Source organism: Rosa rugosa, chromosome 7, assembly GCF_958449725.1.
Source record: "Rosa rugosa chromosome 7, drRosRugo1.1, whole genome shotgun sequence".
NCBI lineage: Eukaryota > Viridiplantae > Streptophyta > Magnoliopsida > Rosales > Rosaceae > Rosa > Rosa rugosa.
This window is the reverse complement of record NC_084826.1, coordinates 18,613,105-18,638,077: the sequence shown is the minus strand read 5'-3', so window position 1 is coordinate 18,638,077 and position 24,973 is coordinate 18,613,105. Positions and strand designations below refer to the sequence as shown.

Genomic DNA, 24,973 nt, shown 5'->3' with positions numbered 1-24,973 from the left:
GAATAAATGAAGCAAGGCTACATCAAAAGCGACAACACCAAGCATAATCAGCAACAACAGACTCTCCTCAAATACCAAAGTGAACTAGGTTCGATATGAGGATAATGTGGCAGACTTGTTTACTAAGTCATTGCCCAAATCCACGTTCGAGAAACATGTGGCAAGAATTGGCTTGCGGAAATTATCTGAACTCCCATGATCGTAGTCATCAGGGGGAGATGTCTACATGTTCACCTCGAAACGTGAAGGGTGTGTTGTGCTCTTTTTCCCCTTCGACCGAGGTTATTTTTGTCCCATTGAGTTTTTGTTACTCGGCAAGGTTTTTAACGAGGCAACGAGAGAAGCACCGCGTTTGGGCAACACAAGGGGGAGTGTTCAAGTAACTCTAATTTGTGTTTGGCCAAAACTCTAGGCTACTTGCTCTAGTGGTAATAGGGTTAAATTAGAAGGATTTAGATTCATATTCAATGTACGATTACTTTTCTTGTATGATTGAGATTCTATGCATTGTAATCCTCTCTATAAAGAGGCCCCTATTATCAATGATAATACACAGCGATTTCCTCTTAATTTTGTTTCCCTAAAACAGCTTCATCATTATTGGATTTAATTATTTATGAATTATATATAATTATTTATATTATTCGTCTTATGAAGTTTTTAGTGAATTTAATCAATTTATGCATGTTTTTAGTTAAATGGGTCGTAGTGTTAACCCTTAAATGGGTCATTTTGTCCGATACGACACGACTTATTTGTTACCCGTTTCCAACCCATTTAACAAATAGGTTGTGTTTTGGTTTAAATTTTCGACACGATTAATAAATGGGTTGGAGTTGAGTTTGAGTTTGTCTCTTGTGACACGATATATACCTTGACCCGACACGAACCCAACCTGACACGACCCATTGACAGCTCTAGGTATAGGCGAAACCGCTGCAGATGCTCTTATAAAAGAGGATGGTTGGGGGCTGTTAATGCCCAGCTCTCTATGGAAGAGTAAGCCCTTGGGAACGAGTATGGTGGCAAAACTCGACTTAGATGAGTTTTAAAGTGAAGGCTAAGGGGCCATCTATGGGGAAGAAATCATCCTCTATACCAGAAAGTACCTCGAGGGTGATGAATGCGGTTCTAAAAAAAGTTTTGTGAGACAATCTGTGTAAAAGACCAATTCAGAAGTTTTGATGCAGATTAAGATGACAGTACATTTAAATTGAGTACAAAAGGTGGACTAATATTTTCTTTACTTACTCTGTACTCCTGCATTTTTCAGTGTTTTTGAGCTTCGTTGTATTTGTATCGTATTATGTGTGGCCTTGGACACTTATTTTCTTAGAACACTCTCCTTTCATATATTTAACAATAGGCAGACTCTTCGAAGTGTCTACATTATTGTTAGGATACATAATTACTTGCGAATCATAAGTCATAGCATTCAGCAGACACACCAAAGTATCTCTCACCAGAAAAGTTTCAAGACTAGTACACATCTAAAGAGTTTTATTTCAGGACTTTCTTATACCACTACTCCACACCAAGCCTCTTCTCCATCTCAAGAAGATTCTCATAAACCTTTTTCGGGTCAGCAAGAGACTTCGAAACACTCTCCTTCTGCAAGCATCTCTTGGCCCATGAAATCAGCTGTCAACGTGAGTTGTTATGAATGTGCTAGGAATCACAGAACATGGAAGATCATCATGGCATGACAACATGGAACGTGCAGATCTAGATCGGAATGATTATGGTAGACATCATTAGTGTAGCACATGAAAGCAGTATGAGTAAAGGTTTTATATAGCTGTAAATGTTCTGTAAACTTTCTATATAAACGTATGTAAATCAGATGAATATAACATCAGTGAATTAAGTCTCATACCTCAATCGAGTTATACTTGACTTGGTATCAAAGCAGAGATCCGAAAGGACTTTGTCTCCTTAATTCTTTGTTCAAGACCAGACCGATCTTCGTCTCTTCTGAGACCGATCTTCGCCTGCAATCATTCATCACCCATCTCAGAGCAATTTGCTCTCTGCACCCATCAAGCAGGCAGCCTTCATCAAAGCAGGCAGCCTTCATCCAAGCGGATCGGCTTCTCGTCTGCCTTCATCTTTCCGGATCGGCATCCTTCATCTGTCCCAAGATCGGACTCATCCAAACCATCATAATCTCAAACCTCAAGGCTCCAGATCGATCACTTTCTGTTGTCCAGTTGGCTTCGTCTTCAGCCCAAGATCGCTGCTGATCCTCTTATCAATCCGGTCCGGCATCGTCCATCAATCAGTCTCCGGCGTCAGCTTCCTGTCGTCACCTCTCACCAGACCCAACGATTTACTTTGGGCACCCAAAGTAAAACTTTGATCTCCAGATCGTTTCCATCCGGATTTGCTCTCCAACGAGCTTCTGCCATAACCCGAGCATCAGACCCGTTCTTGGTGATCAGGTCTCCACGGAATTCTCCCGACTCCAGACCACCGTCGGCCCCGAACTCCTGCATCAGACCCGTGAGCAAGCCCAGATCACCGTCGGTCTTCTTCCATCTCCAGATCACCGTCGGCCCCGAGCTTCTGCATCAGACCCGTGAGCAAGGCTTCATCTGCTTCATCCTCTCCCCGGCCGCGCAGCTTCACCGGCGCCGCTCCTAAACCCTTACTCGCCTCCATATCGACCACCGATCATCTTGTGTTCCTTCTCGAGATCGGTAACTCAAGCTTCCAGATCAACCAACCCAACTCGAAAGCAGATCAGATCGGCTTTCTCCTCTCACCGGCGCCGCCCTTGAAGAACCTACTGATCTCCTTCACTCGCCGGTTTCAGACTCGGCCTTCAGTTTCCTGTGGACCAGAACTCCACAATTGTTCTGAGGTTTAGGTTTTTTAACCCGTGCAAAAAAAAAAAAAAAAAAAAAAAAAAAAAAAAAAAAAAATTAAATTAAATTATTATTATTATTGCACGATCTGTTCCGCTGCATACTCTGTGATTGTGTGATATTCCTTCTATATTATTGCAATGGGTGGTGATGAAAAAGAAGGTCAGAGTGCCAAGATCAATGAGGTCCAGAAAGTTGAAGTTTCTGTCCAAAGTTCAGACGGTGGTTCTTTTGGGGGTATGAAACTCAATGGTACCAATTTTCGAACGTGGAAGAAGATTATGTCCGTCTATCTTCGTGGCATACACAAGATAGGGCATGTGACTGGAACAACTGAAACTCCTGGTGACGAGGATGTGAATGCCTATACTAAGTGGGAGGATGATGATGGATCTGTGATGGCAATCTTATTCAAAGCCATGACTGATGATGTGCTACAATTGGTGGAAGGGTGTGAGACTGCTGAAGCAATATGGAAGACCTTGGGGGATCTATATACAAATGAGTCTGATTTTATACAGATTCATGAATTAATGTGCAAAGCTGCAAGTATGCAACAGAATAGGCAATCAATAGCTGTGTATTTCACCAAGCTAAAGAATGTATGGGCTGAAATTGATCAGAAGCGTCCTTGCAAAATCAAGAATCAGGAAGATCTTGTGTGGTACCAGAAGGAAAAGGAGCTAGAAAGGGTACATGTATTCCTGAGAGGGCTTGATGAGAAGCATAGCAGTGCCAAGGGAGAATTGCTCAGAATGACAGACCCTTCTAGTTTGAACACAGCTTTTACATACATCCGCAAGGATGAGTCTCAACAGGAGAGTATCAAACATGCACAGGTTGAAGTATCTAGCCTAGCTATTCAGGCCAAGTCACCGGCACCTTTCCTTCAGCAGCAGAGTTCAGCCCCACTTCATCAACAAGGTTTCCCACAAGGCTTCACCAACCGCCCTCGTCCTCAATGTTCTTATTGCAACGAGCTTGGGCATGTTCGGGAAACTTGTTGGAAGTTGAATCCACACCTTAAACCTAAAAAGCAAGGTTATCGTCCTAAGGCGAAAGCAGCTGCTGTTCAATTGGTCCAAGAACCGGATTTCTATGGAGTGGCTGGCCAAGATCATCATACAGCAGGTGGAGCTACTCCTACAGCCTCCATAGCTGGTCGACGTAAAATTGGTATGGCTTTAAAGGTTTCTAACTTTGTTGGTTCTGATACATGGATCATTGATTCTGGTGCCTCCGATCATATGACTTATGACAAATCATATTTTACTGAACTGTCTTCCCCACCAGTGTCCTATGTAACCAATGCCAATGGTGAGGCCTTTCCTGTGTTAGGGTCAGGGTCAGTTCGTATTACTCCCACCATAGAACTTCATAATGTGTTATATGTGCCTGACTTGTCTCACCATTTGATATCTGTTCCCCAGTTGAATACTGAGTCTAAATGCTCCGTAACCTTTTATCCTATGTATGTGATTTTTCAGGATCTTCTCACCAGGGAGATAATCGGTCGGGGGTATCTGAGGGGCAGGTTGTTCCATCTGGATCAGACATACGCAGGAGAGAAACCAGGAGCACAGTCTCGCGCCGCATTGACTTCGAGTTCTGATAAGTTAAGTGAAATTTGGTTATGGCATCGCCGTTTAGGGCATCCCTCTTTTAGTCTTATGAGAAAAACCATGCCTACTCTGTTTATTGGTGTGGATGAGTGTGCTTTACATTGTGAAACATGTGTCTTGGCCAAGAGTCATCGTGCTACTTATTCTCCTAGTGTTTCTAATAAAAGTGTTATTCCTTTTGAGTTGATTCATTCTGATGTTTGGGGACCTTCTCGAGAACCCACTGTGTCCGGTATGAGATACTTTGTGTTATTTATTGATGATTGTACGAGATTGTCATGGGTTGCTCTTCTTAAAACCAAAGATGAAGTCTTTCCAGCTTTTCAAACTTTTTGTACCCTTATTCAAACACAATACCATGGCACCATTAAAGTCCTTCGTTCTGACAATGGGGGGGGAATATGTTAATCATGTTTTCCAAGAGTTTTTTGAAACCCATGGGATTGTTCACCAAACCACATGTCCACAAACACCAGAACAAAATGGAGTGTCTGAAAGGAAAAACCGTCATTTACTTGATATGGCTCGTGCCCTTCTCTTTAGTGCTCATATGCCTAAGTATCTTTGGGGCGATGCTGTAAATGCTTCCTCTCATCTTATCAATCGTCTTCCATCTAGTGTCCTTCAGGGAAGAATTCCATTTGAGGTTCTTGCATCTCATGTCTCCTTACCTTCATTTCATAATCTTCCAGCTCGTGTCTTTGGTTGTGTTGCATTTGTCCATATTCCTAAAAACCAGCGGTCTAAGTTGGATGCCCGAGCGCTTAAGTGTGTATTTGTGGGCTACGGAGGTTATCAGAAAGGGTACAAGTGCTATCATCCACCAACCAGAAAATACTATGTCACTATGGATGTTACTTTCTTTGAGGACATGAGTTATTTTTCCCCCTCAGATACAGCTCTTCAGGGGGAGAATTCATTTTTTGAAGAGCTGTATCATGGAGAGGGGGAGGAATCAGGAAGCGGAGAAGAAGTCGCACAGGTAGGAGGTATTTTGATTGATCCAGTTGAGAGCATCAGCTTATCACCTCCAGAAACAGAAGCTCCTGCTATCATTTCTACCCCTGACCCACAACTCCCTGGTACTGAAGATCTCCTTGGTACTGAAGATCTTCTTGGTACTGAAGATCACCCATTTGAGGTATGTCCATCCACTGGTACTAGCAATAGTGAGCCTAATGTTGAGCAATATGTGTTACCAAATAGGACCACCCGAGGTCAATCAGCCAAAAGATATGAACCTACTCTTACTGCCAAATCTAAATACCCAGTGACCAATTATATGTCCACTAGGAGGTTGTCTAAGTCATATGAATCATTTGTGAATCAAATATCTGCTGTATCAGTACCTAACAGAGTGCAGGATGCATTTGGGGATCCAAAGTGGAGGAAGGCAATGGAGGAAGAGATGGAGGCGTTGCAGAAGAACAATACTTGGCAACTTGTGCCGTCACCACAAGGCAAGAAGGCTGTAGGTTGTCGTTGGGTGTTTACTGTGAAACATAATGCAGATGGATCAGTGAATCGGTACAAAGCACGCCTTGTAGCAAAGGGGTTTACTCAAACGCATGGTATAGACTACGATGAAACATTTGCTCCTGTTGCCAAGATGAACACTATTCGAGTTCTGCTCTCGTTTGCTGCTAGCTTAAACTGGCCACTCCGACAGTTTGATGTCAAGAATGCATTTCTTCATGGAGAGTTAGCCGAGGAAGTGTACATGAGCCTTCCACCTGAGTATGTAGTTGCTTCTCCTGGTGATTTCGTATGCAAATTGAGAAAGTCTTTGTCTGGTCTCAAACAGTCGCCTCGTGCTTGGTTTGGGAGATTTTCACAATTCATGCGGAAGGTTGGTTACAAACAGAGCAACTCAGATCATACCTTGTTCCTCAAGCATCAACAAGGGAAGGTAACAGCTCTAATTATTTATGTGGATGATATGGTAATCACCGGCAATGATACTGTTGAGATGGATAGACTGCAGAGACAGCTAACCTCTGAGTTCGAGATGAAGGATTTGGGTGAACTTAAGTACTTCTTAGGAATTGAGGTAGCCAGGGGGAGAGAAGGGATCTACCTGTGCCAGAGGAAGTACGTTCTTGACTTGCTAACAGAAACAGGTTTGTTGGATTGTAGACCTTTTGATACTCCTATTGAGCAGAATCATTGTTTAGCTGAGTATCCAGATCAGGTACTTACTGATCGAGCTCGCTATCAGAGGTTAGTTGGGCGCTTGATTTATTTGGCTCATACTAGACCAGATGTGGCATATGCAGTGAGTGTGGTGAGTCAGTTCATGCATAACCCAAGTGAGAGTCACATGGATGCTGTTATGAGAATTTTAAAGTACCTGAAGTCAGCTCCAGGAAGGGGAATATTGTTTTCTAAACACAACAACATCCTTGAAGTTTGTGGCTTTACAGATGCAGATTGGGCTGGAAATATTACAGACAGGAGGTCAACATCAGGTTACTTTACCTTTGTGGGAGGTAATTTGGTTACGTGGAAGAGTAAGAAACAGAAAGTTGTGGCAAGATCTAGTGCTGAAGCTGAGTATAGAGGTATGGCTCACGGAGTGTGTGAGCTGTTGTGGCTGAGAAATCTGTTATGTGATCTGGGTTTCAAACTCAAAAGTACTATGCAGTTGTATTGTGACAACAAGGCAGCCATTGATATATCACAGAACCCAGTACAACATGATCGTACTAAGCATGTGGAGGTTGATCGTCACTTTATAAAGGAGAAGCTAGATGCCAAAATTATTAGCTTTCCTTTTGTTCCAACGGAAGAGCAACTTGCAGATATACTTACCAAAGGAGTTTCCAGGAAGGCGTTTTATGACTCACTAAGCAAGTTGGGCATGGTTGATGTTTATGCGCCAACTTGAGGGGGAGTGTCAACGTGAGTTGTTATGAATGTGCTAGGAATCACAGAACATGGAAGATCATCATGGCATGACAACATGGAACGTGCAGATCTAGATCAGAATGATTATGGTAGACATCATTAGTGTAGCACATGAAAGCAGTATGAGTAAAGGTTTTATATAGCTGTAAATGTTCTGTAAACTTTCTATATAAACGTATGTAAATCAGATGAATATAACATCAGTGAATTAAGTCTCATACCTCAATCGTGTTATACTTGACTTCAGCTTGGGGCACTCGGCCTCTATATTGAAGTTTCCAAGTGTCTCACAAGCATGAAACCAGCTATAGAATGTGATGAGAGCAATGTCCAGGAACCCAAATCTCTCACCCATGAAATAAGGCTTGCCTCCAAGCTCTCCTTCCAACACCTTCAGGACTTCAATGAATTCCTTCTTTCCTGCCTCCTGCTCTTCTCCTTTTGCAGGCCATATCTTCCTGATTGCATCATATAACTTCTTATCAATGAAATCGGCCCAGAATCTGGCCTGGGCTCTCTGGTAAGGATCAGAGGGAAGCAGAGGAGCCTTATCCTTCCATACCTCATCAATATAATGCACAATGATGAGCGATTCACAGACTGGTTTGCCATTATGGATGAGCACCGGGATCTTCTTGTGGACCGGGTTCATCTTAAGAAGCAGTTGGCTCTTGTTCCTCAGGTCTTCTTCTCTGTACTCATATTTGATTCCCTTCTCGGCCAGAGCTACTCTGACCCTCATCCCAAACACGCTCGCATAAGCGTCCAATAGAATAACCTCGTCCGCCATGGAAACTGTTCACAAAGTTCTTCTAGCTAGCTTGTAGGTATGCTAACTAACTCGGAGACTGATGAGTAAGAATCCCAACAAAATCAAAGGGGTTATATAGAGGTGTTTGAGGTATAGTCGTGGCTGATTTTGAGATAGGTGTCTGACGTGTTGCATGACGTTTGCTTGAGAGACTTTGAAATGTTCTAGCTTGTTCAGGACGATGTGATGGTGCAAATCGAGTGCTTTGCGAATATGAGAAATTCTTAGGTAGGGGTTTCCCCACCACGTGGTTTTAGGGCAAACCAATCAGAAGAAAGAAAATTCTCTCTTTTCTGAAACTGCCCGGTTCCACACCCCCCTGCTGGGCAGTGATTGATCCGCCCCACCACGTGGCCGTGCGGTTGCCCCCACGCAAGATTCTCTCTGCGAATATGCCATGCATACACTATTTTATAGTTATCGCTGAAACATAAAAGACAGGAGCAAACAAAAGTAGACATCATCCTTGGTTTGTACCAAAAGAAAAAAAAAACGAGACATCCTTGGTACAATCATGATAGAACTTTTTCCATCACACCTAGTAAAAGGTTCACATGCTATCTGCCGAACAAGGAGTTTCTAAATTTACAGATTTTAATAAAAAGTCACAATTAAGAACCTCCTACTGTTCAGAATATGATCACATACACGAACTCCCAAAATCTATGGATATTCTGCAGATGTCTTTTTATAAGTCAAAGCTAGTTAAAAACACCCAGCCATGCTACGTCCTCTGACACAACTCATATGCCCGACTAAAATAATTACCTGAATCAAAGCAAAACGCTTAGTTAGCATAATGAAGTGGAAAACAAAACACATCAAACTATGTACAATAGACTAATTAAAGAGTAAAAAGGAAAAAATAAAAGAAAAAGAAGCAGAGTAATTCAAGTAAAAAAGAAACGAGAAATTATCAAATAAAGTATGATTTCTAACCAGTTACCACATATCTTACTTATAATATTCCGGATTTTCAACAACTAGAAAATAGTTTTTTTCCTTTGGACAAGTTGAAAGTTCAAAAATTGTGATAATTGTTATCACTTGACCATCTTTACCTACCCATTTGGATAGGCACAGATTGTAAAGTGCAACACTAACAACCACCACAATTCAGATTATAGTTAAAACTGTATCCAGGAACCCAGAAAGAGAGATAAGAGCGGAGTCTCAGCATTCAGACCAATAGTAGTCTTCAAAGAGAATCCTCAACTTTCAGTAAAAGTCTATACTGACTGGTTTTGTTGATCTTTTTTATAGCCGAGTAACATTCAAAATTCAGGTGGAAGCTCTTTAAATGACAAATTATCTTCTGGCTTTCCGATCCATTATGTATGATGATGATGACAATTTACCTGTCAGTAGTAGAGATCACCTTTCCTCCGTAAAACAACCTACATGGTAAGTCTCGGTAAGATTTAAACTGGAGGATATATTCGATGTGGAGAACTGCCGGTAAGGACGATTAACCGGAGGCAACAGTAAAGCTGATTGTCGGTCCATAGCTAGCAGTCGTTCGCACTTACTGCGCTCAATAGAAGAAATTAATAACTTCAAAACCACTAAAGAAATTCAAAGTTAAAGGAGAAGGCTGTACCTGCAAACTTTTGTAAATAGAGTTTGGTAGCTGCAGATCCAGAGCTATAGAATACATGTAGAAAGTTAGACACAATTGTGTAGATTCTGCTCCTGTGCAAATAAATTAGTTCAGTGAGTTAACATGAACATGATAGAGACTAACCAAAAGGGAATATAGAGCTGTTTCAGCTTGAACTCCAAGAAAGTACTGCAAGGCCAAGCCAGCATGTTCCTGCAATAATAATTGATAAGTATTCTAACCAAGGCCCAATTGCATAAGAATAAACTTCAACCGGAAAGTAAAGCTTATACCGTGATATGTTTAAACACATGATAAACTGAAAAACCCCTTGCATGAATGTAGCTGCCTCCCTGTTCAAGAATGAAATGAGGAACATGAACATCAGGGCAATGCGAATCCTCTTTAAAAAAAAAGGAAAAAAACTAAGAAAAAAAAAAGTGAATATCCATATCAAGTGGGACCAACAAAGTTGCATGTTATCTGAAATCTAGTGAAAATCTGAAGGCTTGTCAAAGAGTACGGAGGACAACAATACACTATCTAAGGTAGCATACGATCTGTATTACGGCTGATCAAGTTATAATCAGCAAATTAACTGAGCTCAGTATGTTGGAGTAATTGATGTGGTTAGCTTCCTAGCATAGACAAGGTTGCTCAACTAAATCAGGATTCATTAGCTGACTTCTTACACTTTCCTTGTGGTCTATATCCCATAACAGCTATACAGTACATCAAGCTAATCTCTCTACTTTCAAGTTTATATCAGATCAGAGCAGGATATCAATATTTCAAATCCCTCCAATTGCAAAGTCTCCCAAATAAGTTTAATTCCATATGATGGGCTGAAATGATGGAGACTGATGTAGAACAAAGCAAGCATGAGGGTGAGTATGGTTATGGAAGCACCAAGAAAGATAGAAATTTTAAAAAATAGAATGGTTTTGGAAGATAAACAATGTTTGTAGCTGCTGTAATCTACTAGAGCTTAGGGAAGTAGAGAATAGAGGGATTTTTCTTAAAAGATGAAACCATATATTAAGGCTTCAAATACTCCTTGGGGAGACATATGAAAGACGAGGTCCTCGAAGAACTGAAGACTTGTATGTACTCTCTGATTCAAACAGACTCTTAACAGCTTTTGACCCAAAAGATGTTCTCAATAAAACTTAATATTCTCATAGAATGACTGTTCTTTTATCTGTTTATTCATTTTACTGACTTGGACTCTTAAAGTACCATGGGGACTTAATAGCTCTAGACTCATATACATAATCTTAGTGAAACTTAATAAGTTTTACAATGAATCTTGGTTTATTATATTACTAACTTATACTGACTTGGACAAGTAAACCATGGAGACTTCTCATTGGACCAAACAGGCTGTAGCTAATGGGCTTTGTCTTGGGTATCCAAAGCAGACATTTTTTTTCTAAACAAGCTGTAGCTAGTGCATGAGAGACTCACATGTTTCTTTTCTAACCACGCGGTAGCTACTGCATTAGAGACCCACATGTAAGAGAAGGAGAAGGAGGAGAGAGGGGGAGGGAAGGGGGTGGTTTGGAGTATAAAATAAATGTTGGCTGGCATTTAAGAGATTAAACTTTTGAAAATAATGATAAACCAACAAAATTTATTAAATTAACAAGAAGCAGAGTTTATGAGTTTTGTCTTATTTTGATCCTGAGAGTCACTATCAATTCTAGTACTGATTGTCAAGATGTTAAGACCTATGGTTAGAACCTACATACGTATGCATGTCAAGTCATGCTCATATAAATATGATCTGGAACAACTACTTATGCATAAGACAACTACTGAAACAGATCAACCAATATGAAAAGTGAATCCTACTATGAAGGAATAATAGGCATGAAGGTAACATAGATTACCTCTTCTGGAGAAAAGAAAGCTACTGCGTCTGGGTCAATAGAACCAGCAGGATGCAATGATACTACAGCTCTGAAGACAGACGGAAACAGCAACTCGATGACAGCAACCTTATCTATCGCAACATCAGCCAGTGGAGTTGATCGTAACTTACTCGAACTATGAAAACTATGGTCCTTCACTGTTTCCAGTGGACTCTCATTTGCTGGCAGTGAAGATGCTCTTTTTAACCAATCCAATCGTTCATAGGTGAAAATTTTCAAGTTTGGCACCTTCTTTTCCAAGCTCATTAAAACCTCTGATAGTGTCTTGCAATCTAGCAGCTCTTCTTGATTGTGTGTAGTCAATGATGGGGAAACACACGGTTTCTTTGAAACTGGTTCATCACTCTGACTGTCCGATCCATCATCAAGGTGAGGAAAAAATCTTCTTTTCTGATCAGTAAAGGCCTTGAGAGCTAACCTAAAATATCGACATCATTCAAGAAATGGCTTCTTAGTTCAATACTTCGATTCAAAAAGTAAAAACAGAAAATAACAACCAGTTTCCAAATCAGTTGCGGCATAAAAAAATCACCATGCTGATTGATTCCTAAATGAAAACTAACACTGTCTACTTATTAAAACCACACTCTTCTGCGAACCACCAAAAATTCATTATAAGCAAGAACTATTCTCCTATTTCAATTGGATAAACTATAATCCAGAACTGCTTTTGTATGAGGCAAGAGTATAAAGAGGCAATGTGCATAAGGAAGAAGATGAATTCCATCAGATTTGAGACCAACCTGGTCCTGTCCACTGCGGAAGCGCCGGCCTGACCGGCGAGCTGCCGTTTCCAAGCATAGGCGACGACGGCGCCGTCGGGACAAACCAACGGCATGTGCAGTCCCCACGAATTACTTCGCGACCGGAGAGAATCATTCAGAACTCCAGACTCTTCTAGCTGCCTTCCTACCAAAAATCAACCCCGAAAACCCTCAGAATTTTTCAAACCTCGGAGCCCTAATGAGAGAGAGAGAAGGAAGGAAGGAAGGTACCTACGGAGCGGAGGTCTTGGAGGTGCTGGCGCATGGAGGCGTCTTCATTGAGGAACAAGTGGAGCGGCTTGGTGCTCTGGTGAGGCTGCGCCGCCACGAACAGGGCCTCCAGAAGGCGGTCGGCGCCGAGCCTAATGTCCGCGATGAGGCGACCGGCTTGGCCGAGGCGGTCCATCGCCAAAGCCACCTGCTTCGGCGGCGCCTCCGCCGCCGTGGACCCTACCGAAGCTGGCGGAGTAGTAGTAGTCGTCGTCTGCGGTGGCTGTTGTTGCATCGTCTGAAACGTAGCGACAGGGCTTCGATCCCAATCACTCTCTCTCTCTCTCTCTTCTTTTCTAATAATAGGGGCGACCCGGATGACCCGACCCGTATCCGAAACCCGGTGCCGCGTAAGTATTACTCTAATATCGTTTAACTACAGCCGTCAGATGCATGTGGGGCCTACATACACAGAGACGGTGTAGATTTAAAGACTCATAACCTAAATTAAATTCATAACTGGAGTGGAGCGCAAGAGCTTCTTCTTCTTCTTCTGCTTACGGTGTTGTAATCTCTGTAGCAATAGCAGAGCTTCACTTCAAGGTTAGAACTTTTTACAGTTTGATAATTTTTTTTCGGTTTGTTTTTTTAAATTTTTTTTTTTTTTTTTCTGTTTCGCTATTTCATACTATTAGTGTTTGGGCGTTTGGCTATCTTCTCTTGTGTATATATGAATTTGTGTCTACTTTTTTTCTGGAATGTTGGGCTGTTTCGAGGGTTTTGATTAGTTTATTAGTAATTGATTCTTTGATTATAGAGGTTTGGCTAATTTTTGTTGTTGTTGTTGTGTGAGGTGTAGAGATATAAATGGCAGGCTCTAAAAATGCGTCAAAGAAGAAGCAAAAGCGCGGTATCGACTTCAAGGTAATGAACTATTTGGGATTGAGTTTACTAAGCTCTGAAAGTTCAACATATGAATCCTGTGTTTTTTCTGTTTGTTATGTGTTTTATTTTATTGTTTGCAGAAAATAAAGCGGAAGATTGGCAGAAAATTGCCACCAGCACAGAATGCTACAAATACTGAGATTAAATCTAAAGGTATTGACTTTATCCGTTTTTGGATTATATATATATAAAGCTATTGTTTGTTGTAAACCCTAAATTGTTTGTTGTAAATGTTCTGTTACTACATCAAAAGGTAAATTTTGTCGTCTCTTTAACATACATATTATTTATCATGGTGGAAGTGGCTGAAATTTTGGCTGTTGTTTTCTCTACTTGAAAGTTAGATAGATATTATCCACCAGAATCAATGTTGCTCCTGACTTTTTAGTTCAAGTTCTTGTGGTGAACGAGTATCTGGAATTAAGTATTAAATATGGGTGATTTATGATCAGCAATTGTTCTCCCCGAGCAGAGTGTGGCATCCGAGAAGGCAGGATTAGCAGTGAACGAGAAAGGCTTGACTTTGAAAGAGCTTCTTCAACAAACATCTCATTATAGCTCAAAAGTCCGTAAAGGTATTTCTCTATTATGTAAAGATTTCATTTTGAAAACATTAACGGTACCTTGTAAAGTATGCTCCTTAGTTCAAAAAGCTTCAACAGTGTCCTTATTATCCTGCCATTTGGAATCAAGAAGGGAATAATAAAGTAAGGTTGAGAAACCAACGGTGGTAATGTACAGCATAAGTTTCAATTGATTTTTCTTTTCAGCAGCCAAAGAAAGGCTAAAACAAATTTAATGCATATGATTAACACCTGTTTCTGCTTAATTCTGGTGGTTAAGATTTTCTCTACATTTGGGAGTCAATTTTTAGCAATGTTTGGATATAGACCATAGATATGAATCTATGATTGCAACCTCTTTCTTTGATCATAAAGTCACCTTAGATCGTTGATTATATTATTCTGCACATTCATTTTGTATTTACTTTGTTCAATTTGAATAAGTTGCTTTCTTTCCAGTACTTATGTCTTTAGGAAGTATATCTGCCACATTTTTTTTTTTCTAGTGTATCTACTTGTGATTCTAACATTCTAAGTTATGTCTCTTTCTTTAGACGCATTGTTGGGAATTAAGGATTTATTCCTTAAGCATCCAGAAGAGTTGAGGTTGCATAAGTACGCTGTTATTGAAAAATTGCGTGAACGGATTGGTGATGATGATAGACTAGTTCGAGAAACGCTGTATCAACTTTTCAAGTCAGTGATTTTCCCTGGATTTAAGGAGGTAATTTTATGGTTTTCTAGTTTTTATGAATGTTTATAAGAAGTAGGTACCAATGTGTTCTACATAAAATATATAAATGTGAAAGAAAGGCAGTTATATTTGATTGTTCCCAACTGAGAAACTTTTGGGTGGTTAGTTATGCTATTTCCTCTTGGTCGTTTCAAAATATATTCATCAACTCATTGTAAGTTTCATCCAATCATTGCCATGTACAACATGTGGCTAAAATTCTACATGGTGGAGCAATAGGTATCTTGTATAATCAAAGCCAGTTCTTAGCTCGGGTGTCTTTCTTTCTTATGAGGCTTATTCTTTTGTCTTTCTTTTCTTTTTCTTATTATTATGAATCTTCATACTGTAAACAACAACTTAATAGTTCAAAACATATACAGCTCCTTTTGTTGCACATATGGATTGTCTTTTTTTATTTATCATCATCATTTTATTGGTAGAATTGTTGGATTTAACTGACACTTTTTGTTCCTTTTTTTTTCTTGTCCAGGATAATCAAGAGCTTTTTGTTTCCTTGATGATGGCCTATATATTTAATTCAATGAGACATTTAGCAATTGATGTTCGACTGATGGCTTTCAAATTTTTGGAGCTTGTTATCCAGTACTATCCACCTTCCTTTTTCTTGTATGCTGAAAAGGTATCTAAGACTCTGCTGTGAAATGTTTTGTGTCATTCTCTTATTAAGATTTTTGCTGGATGTGTTATTTGGAAGTAAGCAATTTGAGGATTACTGTTCATGTTTTGGTTATTGACCGTAAATTGTTATATGTTTTCTTGCTCTCATGCTTATATATTTTTTTCGTGGGATGGAATTTTGGTATATTCTCACCTGTGACAACATTTTTGTTTAGATCATCATGTTTTGAAATAGCACACCATCTCCTGCTAAATATTAATAGAAATAAACGGTGCAACTTTTGGGGCTACAATACCATATGTAAGGTGTTTCAGAATGAAGCCTTATTGTGAAACTATTCAGTTTTTTCAAGGCTCCAGTGGTATGATGTCTGTTTCTCATTCCCAGCCATTTCTCCTTGGGTTTCATTTGCTTTCGTTTTGCTCCATAAGAGTAGGTTACTGGATTTTGGTAATAGATGTAGGTGTTTAGGTCTTTATTCGAGGTAGAAATGGTGTCGAACTTATTGAAACAAATACTTTTTGGCATTCCTCATACTCGAAAGGATAGAGTCTTTATCTTCATATGGTATCTTTATCTTTTACTTCAATGTTTCTTTCTTTATTTTCCCCCTGTTTTTAGTCGCTACATGCTGTAACTCTTATGCTGGCTGCTAATCCATCTACAGTTTAGATTAACTCAAATGACTATTACAGTGTCACAACTCTCTTGTGTGTTTAGGGATAACTATTGAAATTTTTTGGCTGTTTGCTTGCTTATTGACAGATTCTTCAAAACTTTGAGGATATTTTGCGAAAGAACCAGTTTTATTTAGAGGACAAGAGCAAGCTGAAGAATGCTCTTTCTGGGTTGGAGCAATGCTTGTTACTGCTTCCATGTAACAAGAAAGAAGTTGGCTCATGTGAACAGGTACTTTTTGTTCTCTCAAATTTTGAATACTACCTTCTTTGGTCAATGAATACTGCACGTTTTCTTTTATGTTTTGGTAAACTGTGTGCATCTTGCACCGCTTGTTGTCTTGTATGGTGGCATTTCTTCATTCCATGTTACTTCTGAAACTTCTGTTGCCATGCTTTGTTGTTATTAGTGTTGCTGATTTGCTATCCTCACCATTGCTGATCATCATCCTACAAAATTTTCACCAATGAATTCTATATCTATTGATGCTTTACTCTCTCTTACTTTAAATCATGTCTTCCTGTTATGAGAAGTGGGGAAGCTTTATGCTTGTAACAAAAATTTCACCAATTGATCCCTTGTGCTTAACCCAAGAGGTGAGGGAGGGTGGGCTAATATGTTAGGGTTAGGATAGGTAAGGGTTGGACCTGAGGCCCTTCCAATATAACTAGTTTTAAAAGTTATACATTTGACTCTCATGATCGCAAAAATTTACATTGCACCTAAAACATGCTCATAAATTGTTTGAGTCTTAATATGTGCTACTTTTGAATGCATTTGGTTTGTAACTAAGGCGAACCTGTAAAGAAAAGGGTTTATTGTGATAGAAACTTTTTATTGTAAAGTTACTACTTAATTGACCGAAAAAAAAATTAATACTGAAAATTGAAGGGCTGGTAGGTATGCATCCAATTTTTCAGGTAAATCATTATCTAATCATTTATTTTAAAAGGTTTTGATCATGGTCCAGACATGATACCATGAGAAATAAGATTGTTCAAACATGTCAAAAAAATTTCTTATGTCCATATGCAAATACAAAAAACAGGTCAAAGTTTTGAAATTGTCTTTTATACTCATTATGTTTATGTCATGCTTTATATTATGCTGATTTCAGATCAGACTTCTAAAGCTGGATGAACAATTTGCATTGGGAAAGGGTCTTTGAATTGTGCTTAATGAATTGAGCTAACAACTGTTTCCTTTGTCATGCAAACGGCTTTCTAGTACAGTAATACTTGACTTTTTACTTGATAGAATGATGCTGGACAAGGGATGCTGCATGCTTTTGACCCTGATGTGCCTGCAGAATCTACTGGTATGTCAAATACTTGTGCCTTGTATCTATATAGTGTTATTGATAATGTTGTGCTGATGATTCCCTTCGTCTAGTGTATAGATCAATATGCACTTAGTAGCTGAAATGCTTGATCTTTCAGATGAAGTACTTTATATATATGATATTAGTAGTCTCATAGTCTGCGACTCTGATTTCCTTAGTTTCTGATGCCTTGCATTTGGTACTGTTTCTTACAAGATGAGAAATCACAATTCACTGTGATATTATTATCTATAGTTTGTTCCTTAGTCCTTACATTCTGTTACTAAGTTCAATTTGTGGGACAAGGCATTCAACTTCTGAGCTCCATTTTATTTCATATGTGTTCTGTTTACCTTCTATTGGCCTATCATCCTCTCTCTTTCTTTCTGTAGGGTTTTCTCTCATCATCCCAAAACTGAAAGACCTTGTGCCAGTTCTAGTCAATTGTTTCCAAGATTTTATTCCTGCAGTACAGACTGGTGCACATCTTGATGTGCAATCATTTGATTGTATGGTGTCTATACTTCACAGTATAAATCATGCAGTCCGGTTCTTTGTTTATATGATTGATGAGGGTACGTCAGAATCACGACCTTCTGATGGGGAGCTTGATGTGGCTATGTTGGGCGGAACTATCTCCATGACGCTGATGAAGAAGTTACTTGTTCTGTTTCCCCTGAACATGAGAAATCAACTTTCTGAGAAGGTAAAACAAGAAGTACTTCTTAGATCTCATCGTTTAACTTGCCTACTTTTTGCAAGAGTCTCTTGGTTGGTTCAGTGTCACTTTCTTTTGAATCTGTTGTATAATTAAGTGATGGCCTTCCTGTTTTTAATGGTATTAAAAATCTATAATATCCTCAATATTTCTGTGCTGAGCTACAATGATTTTCTGAATTGTTTGCTATCTAATTTTCTCAAAATTGATATGTTGAGATATATTTAACAATACAGCTGTATATTCTCACCCTCAGTGTTTCCATTAACATCAACCTTTAATATTTCAAATTGTAAAAGTTGGGACAACCATATTACTAGTGGTATAGCATATTCTCTGTTTGACATGTGTACGTTTTAATTCATCTGTATTATTTCTTGTATCTCATGCAATTTGTATTTTGTATTTTTGATTCCTACTATTCAGTTCATTTGTATCAAAAGTTCAAAACATGTTGAGGTTTTAGTCGAAGGTTGTAGCATGTTTCCAGAAGTCTTGTATTATGCCGTGGGAGTATTATATTTGGCCAACACCTTGGCAACTCTCATTTTGTTGAGACCTGTTTACAGGAAGAATTTTATAGGATTTGTGCTGTAATATTCTTCTCTGTAGCTCATCTCCCTCTTCGTGAAGAATCTCTATTTCTCTTTACTAGATATTTATTGATTGTTCTTTCTCTGTTGCAAGTTTGCAACTTAAATCAGTTCTTTTCTGTTTCTCATTGGCAGGATGATGTTAAATATTTTGTCCTGGACAGTGTGATGACAGAAATATTTCTGCACTTAAGCAAATGGATCTGCCCTCCCGGTGTTCTGTTGGAGAAATTTTTAGAATTTCTAGAGAATGCGCTGCTTGGAAAGGTTTGATCTTGCTCTGTAAAATTTGATATTAATTACAAAATTGCATGCTCTTGGAAAGTTAGGTCTGTTCATTGTACTGGAACAATTTCTTGAAGATACTGATTAATGTGCAATAATCAGATACATCTGTAGTTTACATTACTAGCATTTTACTCTTCTTCAATCTTTACAGTAATGTGAAAGAGGGAACCCTATGGTGATACTTGTAGCAATATTCATTGTGTTGTACAAGTCACAATTTGCTTGTTTTGTTGTTTCAGTACAATGAGCTCGTGCATTAGCAATGAAATCTTTTCTAATGACAATGTGACAAATTGATCTCATTTTATTAGCCACAATTATCTGTACTTGTGCAATGTATATGAATAGTGCCACAATTGCCTGACAAAAGCCAACTAAATATGCATGCTGTGTTTGATATAGTAACGCAATTGATAGATAGTTATTTTCAAGATCCAAGTTTCAACGTAAAATTATTGTTCTACAATTGCTTCAATAGTTTTATTTATAAAAGATGCATATAGTGTAATTAGTATATCTGGTAGGCAGTAAGGTAAAATGATTACACTGTTTTTGTATTGAGTTATTCTATTGTTATTATTCTAAATGGCTTTTAAATAATTGGGAATTTGTTTGCAGATTTGTAGTGATAGACGCTCTGGTAAAGCAATCCAGGAGAAGCATTTAATTTCACTTCTTCCTTTTGTACCGAAACTTGTTTCGCAAGTGGCAAATGACTGGAAGTCTCGTCTTCTTCAGGTGACCTGTCTCATTCGACTCTATTATGTTAAACGGATTCCTTTTCTTCACAATTTTTTTTACTTTGATTGGTCCGTTTAACCTAATTGTCAGAGTACCTGTCTCATAAGAGGCCTCATTCGACCATATGTTATTTTAGTTTTTGGTCTCAGACAATTAGAGTTTCCTAAGTTGCACATACAATGGTGAAAATTTGAAGTGATGTTAATGAATCATCCTTGGTTGCAGGCTTTTACTAAGGCATTCAAGGATTGCAATCCTGTGTCATCTTTAAAATTAGCTTGTCTTTCCACAATGGAGGAGATGGTTGTTCCTGTAAGCCTTCTATACCCTTTCCTTGAATTTCTGCAAGCTTTCTTTTAGTATATCAGATAGAATTTCTAATGCACCAGAAGAAATAAATCAGTCTTTTTTTTTCTTCTTTTTTTTTCTCTGTCCCTCGTTTCTACTTTAAAATTGATTTTGATATTTATTTTTCTTACGAACCGTAGAGACAAGGCATGCTGTACCTGGATCCAAGGGATCCCGAGATATTAAACTTTCAGATTGCCTGGATAAGAGAGCTTCCCATGTTGCTAATCCTGCTGGGTGATAAGAACACGTCCCACTCCCAGGTGAGTATTTAACCTTGTGAAAGAATTACCAGTGAAGCAGTTAGGAACAAATAATTGATTTTTGACAATGTTAAATGCCTGATCTTCCAAAAAAAAAAGTCCTGCTCTGAATCAAATGCTTTTGCAGGTTGTGTTACACCTTTTACTTCGCCTGGGACAGCGTGCTTTCATGAACTATTCCTTTGCATTGGAATATGACAACATGCAATTCTCACTGCAAGAATTTTTCTGCATATATCAAGATGATGGTAAATAAACCATTCAATTGATATTAATCATCCATTCGCTGACAATTAGGCCTCTTATGGTACTCTGTTTCATTCTTGTAGGAAATATAATATATGGTCCTTTTGTAAGGCTGCCCAGAGAATCTCAGGAACTCTCTCTTTGTTGCCTTCGTTATATCTCTTATTTGGATTTGCATATGTTGAGGTCAATAGCTTATTGTTGCCTATGTAAGTTTTTCATCTGCCTCAGTTTGATTCTGGATGGTTTATCAGCTTAGGCTTTGTTATGCTGTAATCAGCTTTTATTTAATGTTGCTTAAAGCTCTTTGGTATTTTCATGCATGGTGCAAATAATTGTGTCCACTTAATATGCAAATTATTCTTGCCTTATTAACTTATGGAGGAACCTTTGACATTAATGGATTGACACCCAATTCTCTCAAAAACTTATGGAGGAACCTTGTGTTTCTAATTTGGATACACTTGGGTAGTACTGGTAGTAGTACCAAATACATTCCTCAGTGCATGGGATTTTTATTGGGTGATAGAGCTATCTTTTGCAGCAAGAATCAGGAAAAGCCCTATCTGCTTTAATTTCTGAATTTGAAAGATGACGTTCTTTTTGAAAATCTCATGTGAAAGTAAAACATCATTTCAAAAATCTTTCTTCATCACTTTTCTGGACCTTTCATGGCAGAATGAAGGTATTTCCTTTCAACTGGAAAAAGTGATGTGTCTTTCAAGTCTTGATGTTACTATCAGTATATTATGTATGATATTTGGTGATAGTGTGTGTTAGATACGATTACGCATTTAAAGGGTAATTGTCTTATATGCTAAAACTATGGAGGAATTATATGTGTTCTCTTTTATGTTTTCCGGCAGATATGAACACTGTTGAAGTACAGAGAGGTACTGGCAATATTGGAATACTTTTTTGTAATACTTTCTTTCTTACCTATCCATATCAGGTCCAGAATTGGAACAGTATGTAATAATTCGAGTCATAGAGATCCTGTATTCAGCTTATAAATCTGGACATATTCAAATTGCGGATCACATTAGTTTCTTCATCACTTTGCTCTCCCGCTTCAGAGTTTTGCCAGGTATCTCTAATAGAAGTTCTTCTTTTGCCTATTTATGTTATGCATATGATTAGCATACACCAGTCTATTTTTACAGCTTTCATCTCAACTATTTTCAATTATCTATTAGCAATATGCTTATTTGTCTATGTACCAGTTAAATTGTATATGTAAGACATTGTTAACCATTTAGAGCACTGCTTCAGAACAAGTATGTCTTGCTCCAAGATTTGGAGAAGGAATTTTGAACTTATGTGTATGGTTTTGAACTGTGTTCTTCTGATTGTCAAAATATCTGATGCCTTAATGTTAATTACTGTGCAACCTACATGCCTGATGTATGGAAAAACTAGTTGGTTTCTAAACCTATATGGGTTTTATCTTTGCAGAAAATGTTAATGCTGTTATGGAGAGAGATGTGAATATCTCAAATCGGGGGACTTTTAAATCAATCACTGGCATTGTTTGCTCGTGTCTGTCACAGATGGGCGATAGTTCTCTTGTTTTTAAAATACTAGAAAAAATGGTACTGGATCAAATGGTGAGTTGATGTACATCAATCACTGGCATTGTTTGCTCGTGTCTGTCACTAATTTGTACATCAATGTCCTTTTAATTTGTTTTTCCTCATTTGTTGACTCTGGTTGGCAGTTTGTTCAAAAGTTATGCTTTTCTTGTTGACTCTGGTTTGTATTTTTGCTTCAGTCGCAAAACCTTCCGCTAGACAATGTCTGTGCTATGCTTAGGATGCTTGTTGCACTGGACTCTGAAGAGACAATAATTTCTGAACAAGCTTTTGTAAGCTTAGTCAAAATCGTTCCGCGATATCTTATTGACATTGTGCATGTAAGTTTCTTTTTTTGTTAAGTGTACACTCCCCTCCCCCGTAAGGGAAGAAACAAAACTTGCTTATTTGTATTAATACTTGGTTTTGTGGCATGCGTCAGTTAAAGGGTTGCAAAATCTCTTATTATTTGCTTTCTCATTAAACGCTCCTTTATCTACATCACACTGTTCCATGAAAGGAAGTAACAAGCATGCACATAGATGACTCTTTACTTTAAAAAGAAATATGTTAATGGTATCTTTCATTTTTTCCCTTTGATCAAGTTTATGTCAGATTAAGCTAGCGTTATAGTTGTTGTTTAGTTTCATATCCATATCATTTATTTCTTTATTTTGATAAGAAACAAGATGCTGTTAATAAAATGGAATCGTGCAACATAGAACCAGATGTCCACTTAAGGGAGAAAAATTGTCCTAACTACCTAGAAAACAGAATCAAGGATTTATGTTGTACTTGATTCTAAAAAGATATCAAGACAAACCGTTTAGGAACCACAGCAATGTAATCTGAAAAGACAGCAGGATATGAACTCTCACTAAACTAGGACAACACTGATACCCAAAGAGGAGCTGAGAAGAACCCAAAAGATGACAGGCACAATTGTTATTAAATAGTTGTCAATTTGATGATGTATGTGTTGCAGCATGTGGTGCTGTCTTATTTCTATATGTTTTTTAATGTAACGTGCTACATGTTGTGCCATCATGCATACTTCTCCTTTCTATATAATGTTAGGTCCTTTGGCTTGATTTTCTTAGGTCCTCTGCCTTGTTGAGGTCATAATACTTTCAGTTTTTTGCCTTCTGATGCAGTGCATTGCTGAAGATGATGGGAAGGCCTCTGGTTCCCTTTCCTCGAGTGCATGCTGTTATTATCTTGTTCCTTGCTTTTTCTTATTTGTTAAAAGTCACAGACTTCTGGGTCTTGTGTTGAAGACGTTGGGGTCATGGATAAATGAAAGTTTGTCAATTTTACCTTGCGATCATACCCACTATGAAACAGACATTTCAAGCAGGGTAGAAACAATCGTTTCAGTTCTTTTGTTGTTGCCTAAGGATGACAAAATTTGGCAAGTTATGTCTTCATTCAAGGCAGAGATTGACTGTATTTTGCAAAGCATCATCTCTATACAGGTATTTGAGTTTCCACCCTTGACATAGCTTATATGTTCGAATAGTCTTGACAATTTCTTTTTGGCACATCTGAAAGCGGATCCTCAAATATCAAAATTTCCAAATATTATATAGAATGGAAATAAGGAGCCCTTCTAATGAGGACCACTATACTGAGGACTAGTTGAGGATGTGATGTGATGTGCTCATATTTATGTATATGTTGCACACATAGATGAAGGGATTCAATCCCTAATTGTTGTGTTTCTATCATGTTGAGATCTTTAATATCTGTTTGTGCAGTCCTCAGAGGAAATCAGCATGACCCTTCAAGAAAAGCACAAATTGAAATGTGCACATGATAGACTAAAGAACGCCACAAGTGGCTGAGATGCAGTCAGTCTAGAAGGATGTCCCTACCCCTAAGTACCTGACTGTGAGTCTTCTATTTTCATCACCATCTTCAATTTTCTCACGCTTGTTGAAATTTGTTTTGTTATTTAATTAGTTCATTTTGGAATTTAATGATTAGGAAATTGGAAGAGAACAGATGGTAAATATCCTCCTGACAGTAGTTGGGGAGTGACTATGGTCATTTCAATCTGCGTCAATGATTCAGCTTAGCTACTTACTTGAAGCCACGGAACGGGTGCATGTCTCCGGGATGCACTCGTCTTCCTCACTAGTGGAAGAACAGCATACACACCTAGAAAGTTTTGGGGTTGAGAGTGCGAGGCTAAATCAGAGCCTCAAATCTCATTGTACAGTTATGGTGGGTGTCAAATTTTGTTGTAGAACAGCTTGAAAGAGACTTATAGTTGGTTTAGTACGTAATATACCTCTCTAAAAACTCTCTCCTTGGGAGCTTTTGGTCGGAACATTTTGTATCAGTTTTTGTTTTAATTAGCTCTAATTTGAATCCAAAGATAACAAAAAACAAAATCAATGTATCAGAAATACCAATCTGTCAGTAGATATCAGCTTACCGACTAGTATTTGGGTTTAGTAGTAATGCATTCCTCTTCAACAATGTTGGGGGAGGTCCCAATCTTGACTCCCTCCCCCTCTGATGTGTGGTTTGCCATGAAAGAGCGAACAAATGGAGATGGTTCAACTAGTAACAAACGCAGAGTGACTTGGGAAACTTTAATGT

General features: G+C 38.5%; 4 protein-coding genes across 5 annotated transcripts; 2 read left to right on the top strand and 2 right to left on the bottom strand.

Annotated features, from left to right (window-relative positions):
* Positions 1 to 1,315: 1,315 nt before the first annotated feature.
* LOC133723757 (probable glutathione S-transferase) lies at positions 1,316 to 8,252 on the bottom strand. The gene is made up of 3 exons (XM_062150624.1): positions 7,654 to 8,252; positions 3,349 to 3,358; positions 1,316 to 1,641 (listed from the first exon to the last, which is right to left on the bottom strand). The coding sequence occupies exons 1-3, from the start codon at positions 8,184 to 8,186 to the stop codon at positions 1,525 to 1,527; spliced, it is 660 nt and encodes a 219-aa protein (XP_062006608.1). The 5' UTR covers positions 8,187 to 8,252; the 3' UTR covers positions 1,316 to 1,524.
* Positions 2,948 to 5,517, top strand: LOC133723756 (uncharacterized). Its single transcript, XM_062150623.1, has 2 exons — positions 2,948 to 4,043; positions 4,355 to 5,517. Exons 1-2 carry the CDS (start codon positions 3,008 to 3,010, stop codon positions 4,477 to 4,479), a joined length of 1,161 nt encoding a protein of 386 aa, XP_062006607.1. The 5' UTR covers positions 2,948 to 3,007; the 3' UTR covers positions 4,480 to 5,517.
* A 395-nt stretch (positions 8,253 to 8,647) lies between the features above and the next one.
* Positions 8,648 to 13,155, bottom strand: LOC133721369 (mediator of RNA polymerase II transcription subunit 27-like). The gene is made up of 8 exons (XM_062147958.1): positions 12,737 to 13,155; positions 12,485 to 12,650; positions 11,700 to 12,159; positions 10,101 to 10,160; positions 9,952 to 10,020; positions 9,808 to 9,851; positions 9,566 to 9,735; positions 8,648 to 8,975 (listed from the first exon to the last, which is right to left on the bottom strand). The coding sequence occupies exons 1-7, from the start codon at positions 13,008 to 13,010 to the stop codon at positions 9,582 to 9,584; spliced, it is 1,227 nt and encodes a 408-aa protein (XP_062003942.1). The 5' UTR covers positions 13,011 to 13,155; the 3' UTR covers positions 8,648 to 8,975; positions 9,566 to 9,581.
* A 38-nt stretch (positions 13,156 to 13,193) lies between these two features.
* LOC133721368 (uncharacterized) lies at positions 13,194 to 24,798 on the top strand. 2 transcript variants are annotated; one of them, XM_062147956.1, is made up of 21 exons: positions 13,194 to 13,318; positions 13,575 to 13,639; positions 13,741 to 13,813; positions 14,113 to 14,235; positions 14,778 to 14,947; positions 15,450 to 15,599; positions 16,365 to 16,508; positions 17,535 to 17,595; positions 17,991 to 18,304; positions 19,045 to 19,176; positions 19,816 to 19,935; positions 20,164 to 20,250; positions 20,427 to 20,549; positions 20,677 to 20,797; positions 20,879 to 21,004; positions 21,748 to 21,882; positions 22,251 to 22,402; positions 22,567 to 22,707; positions 23,521 to 23,841; positions 24,124 to 24,256; positions 24,353 to 24,798. In XM_062147956.1, exons 2-20 carry the CDS (start codon positions 13,583 to 13,585, stop codon positions 24,208 to 24,210), a joined length of 2,637 nt encoding a protein of 878 aa, XP_062003940.1. In that variant the 5' UTR covers positions 13,194 to 13,318; positions 13,575 to 13,582; the 3' UTR covers positions 24,211 to 24,256; positions 24,353 to 24,798. The 2 variants fall into 2 exon arrangements, with proteins under 2 accessions (XP_062003940.1, XP_062003941.1); XM_062147957.1 differs by having other exon boundaries at positions 13,243 to 13,318; positions 14,133 to 14,235; positions 24,353 to 24,797.
* The last annotated feature ends 175 nt before the right edge of the window (positions 24,799 to 24,973 follow it).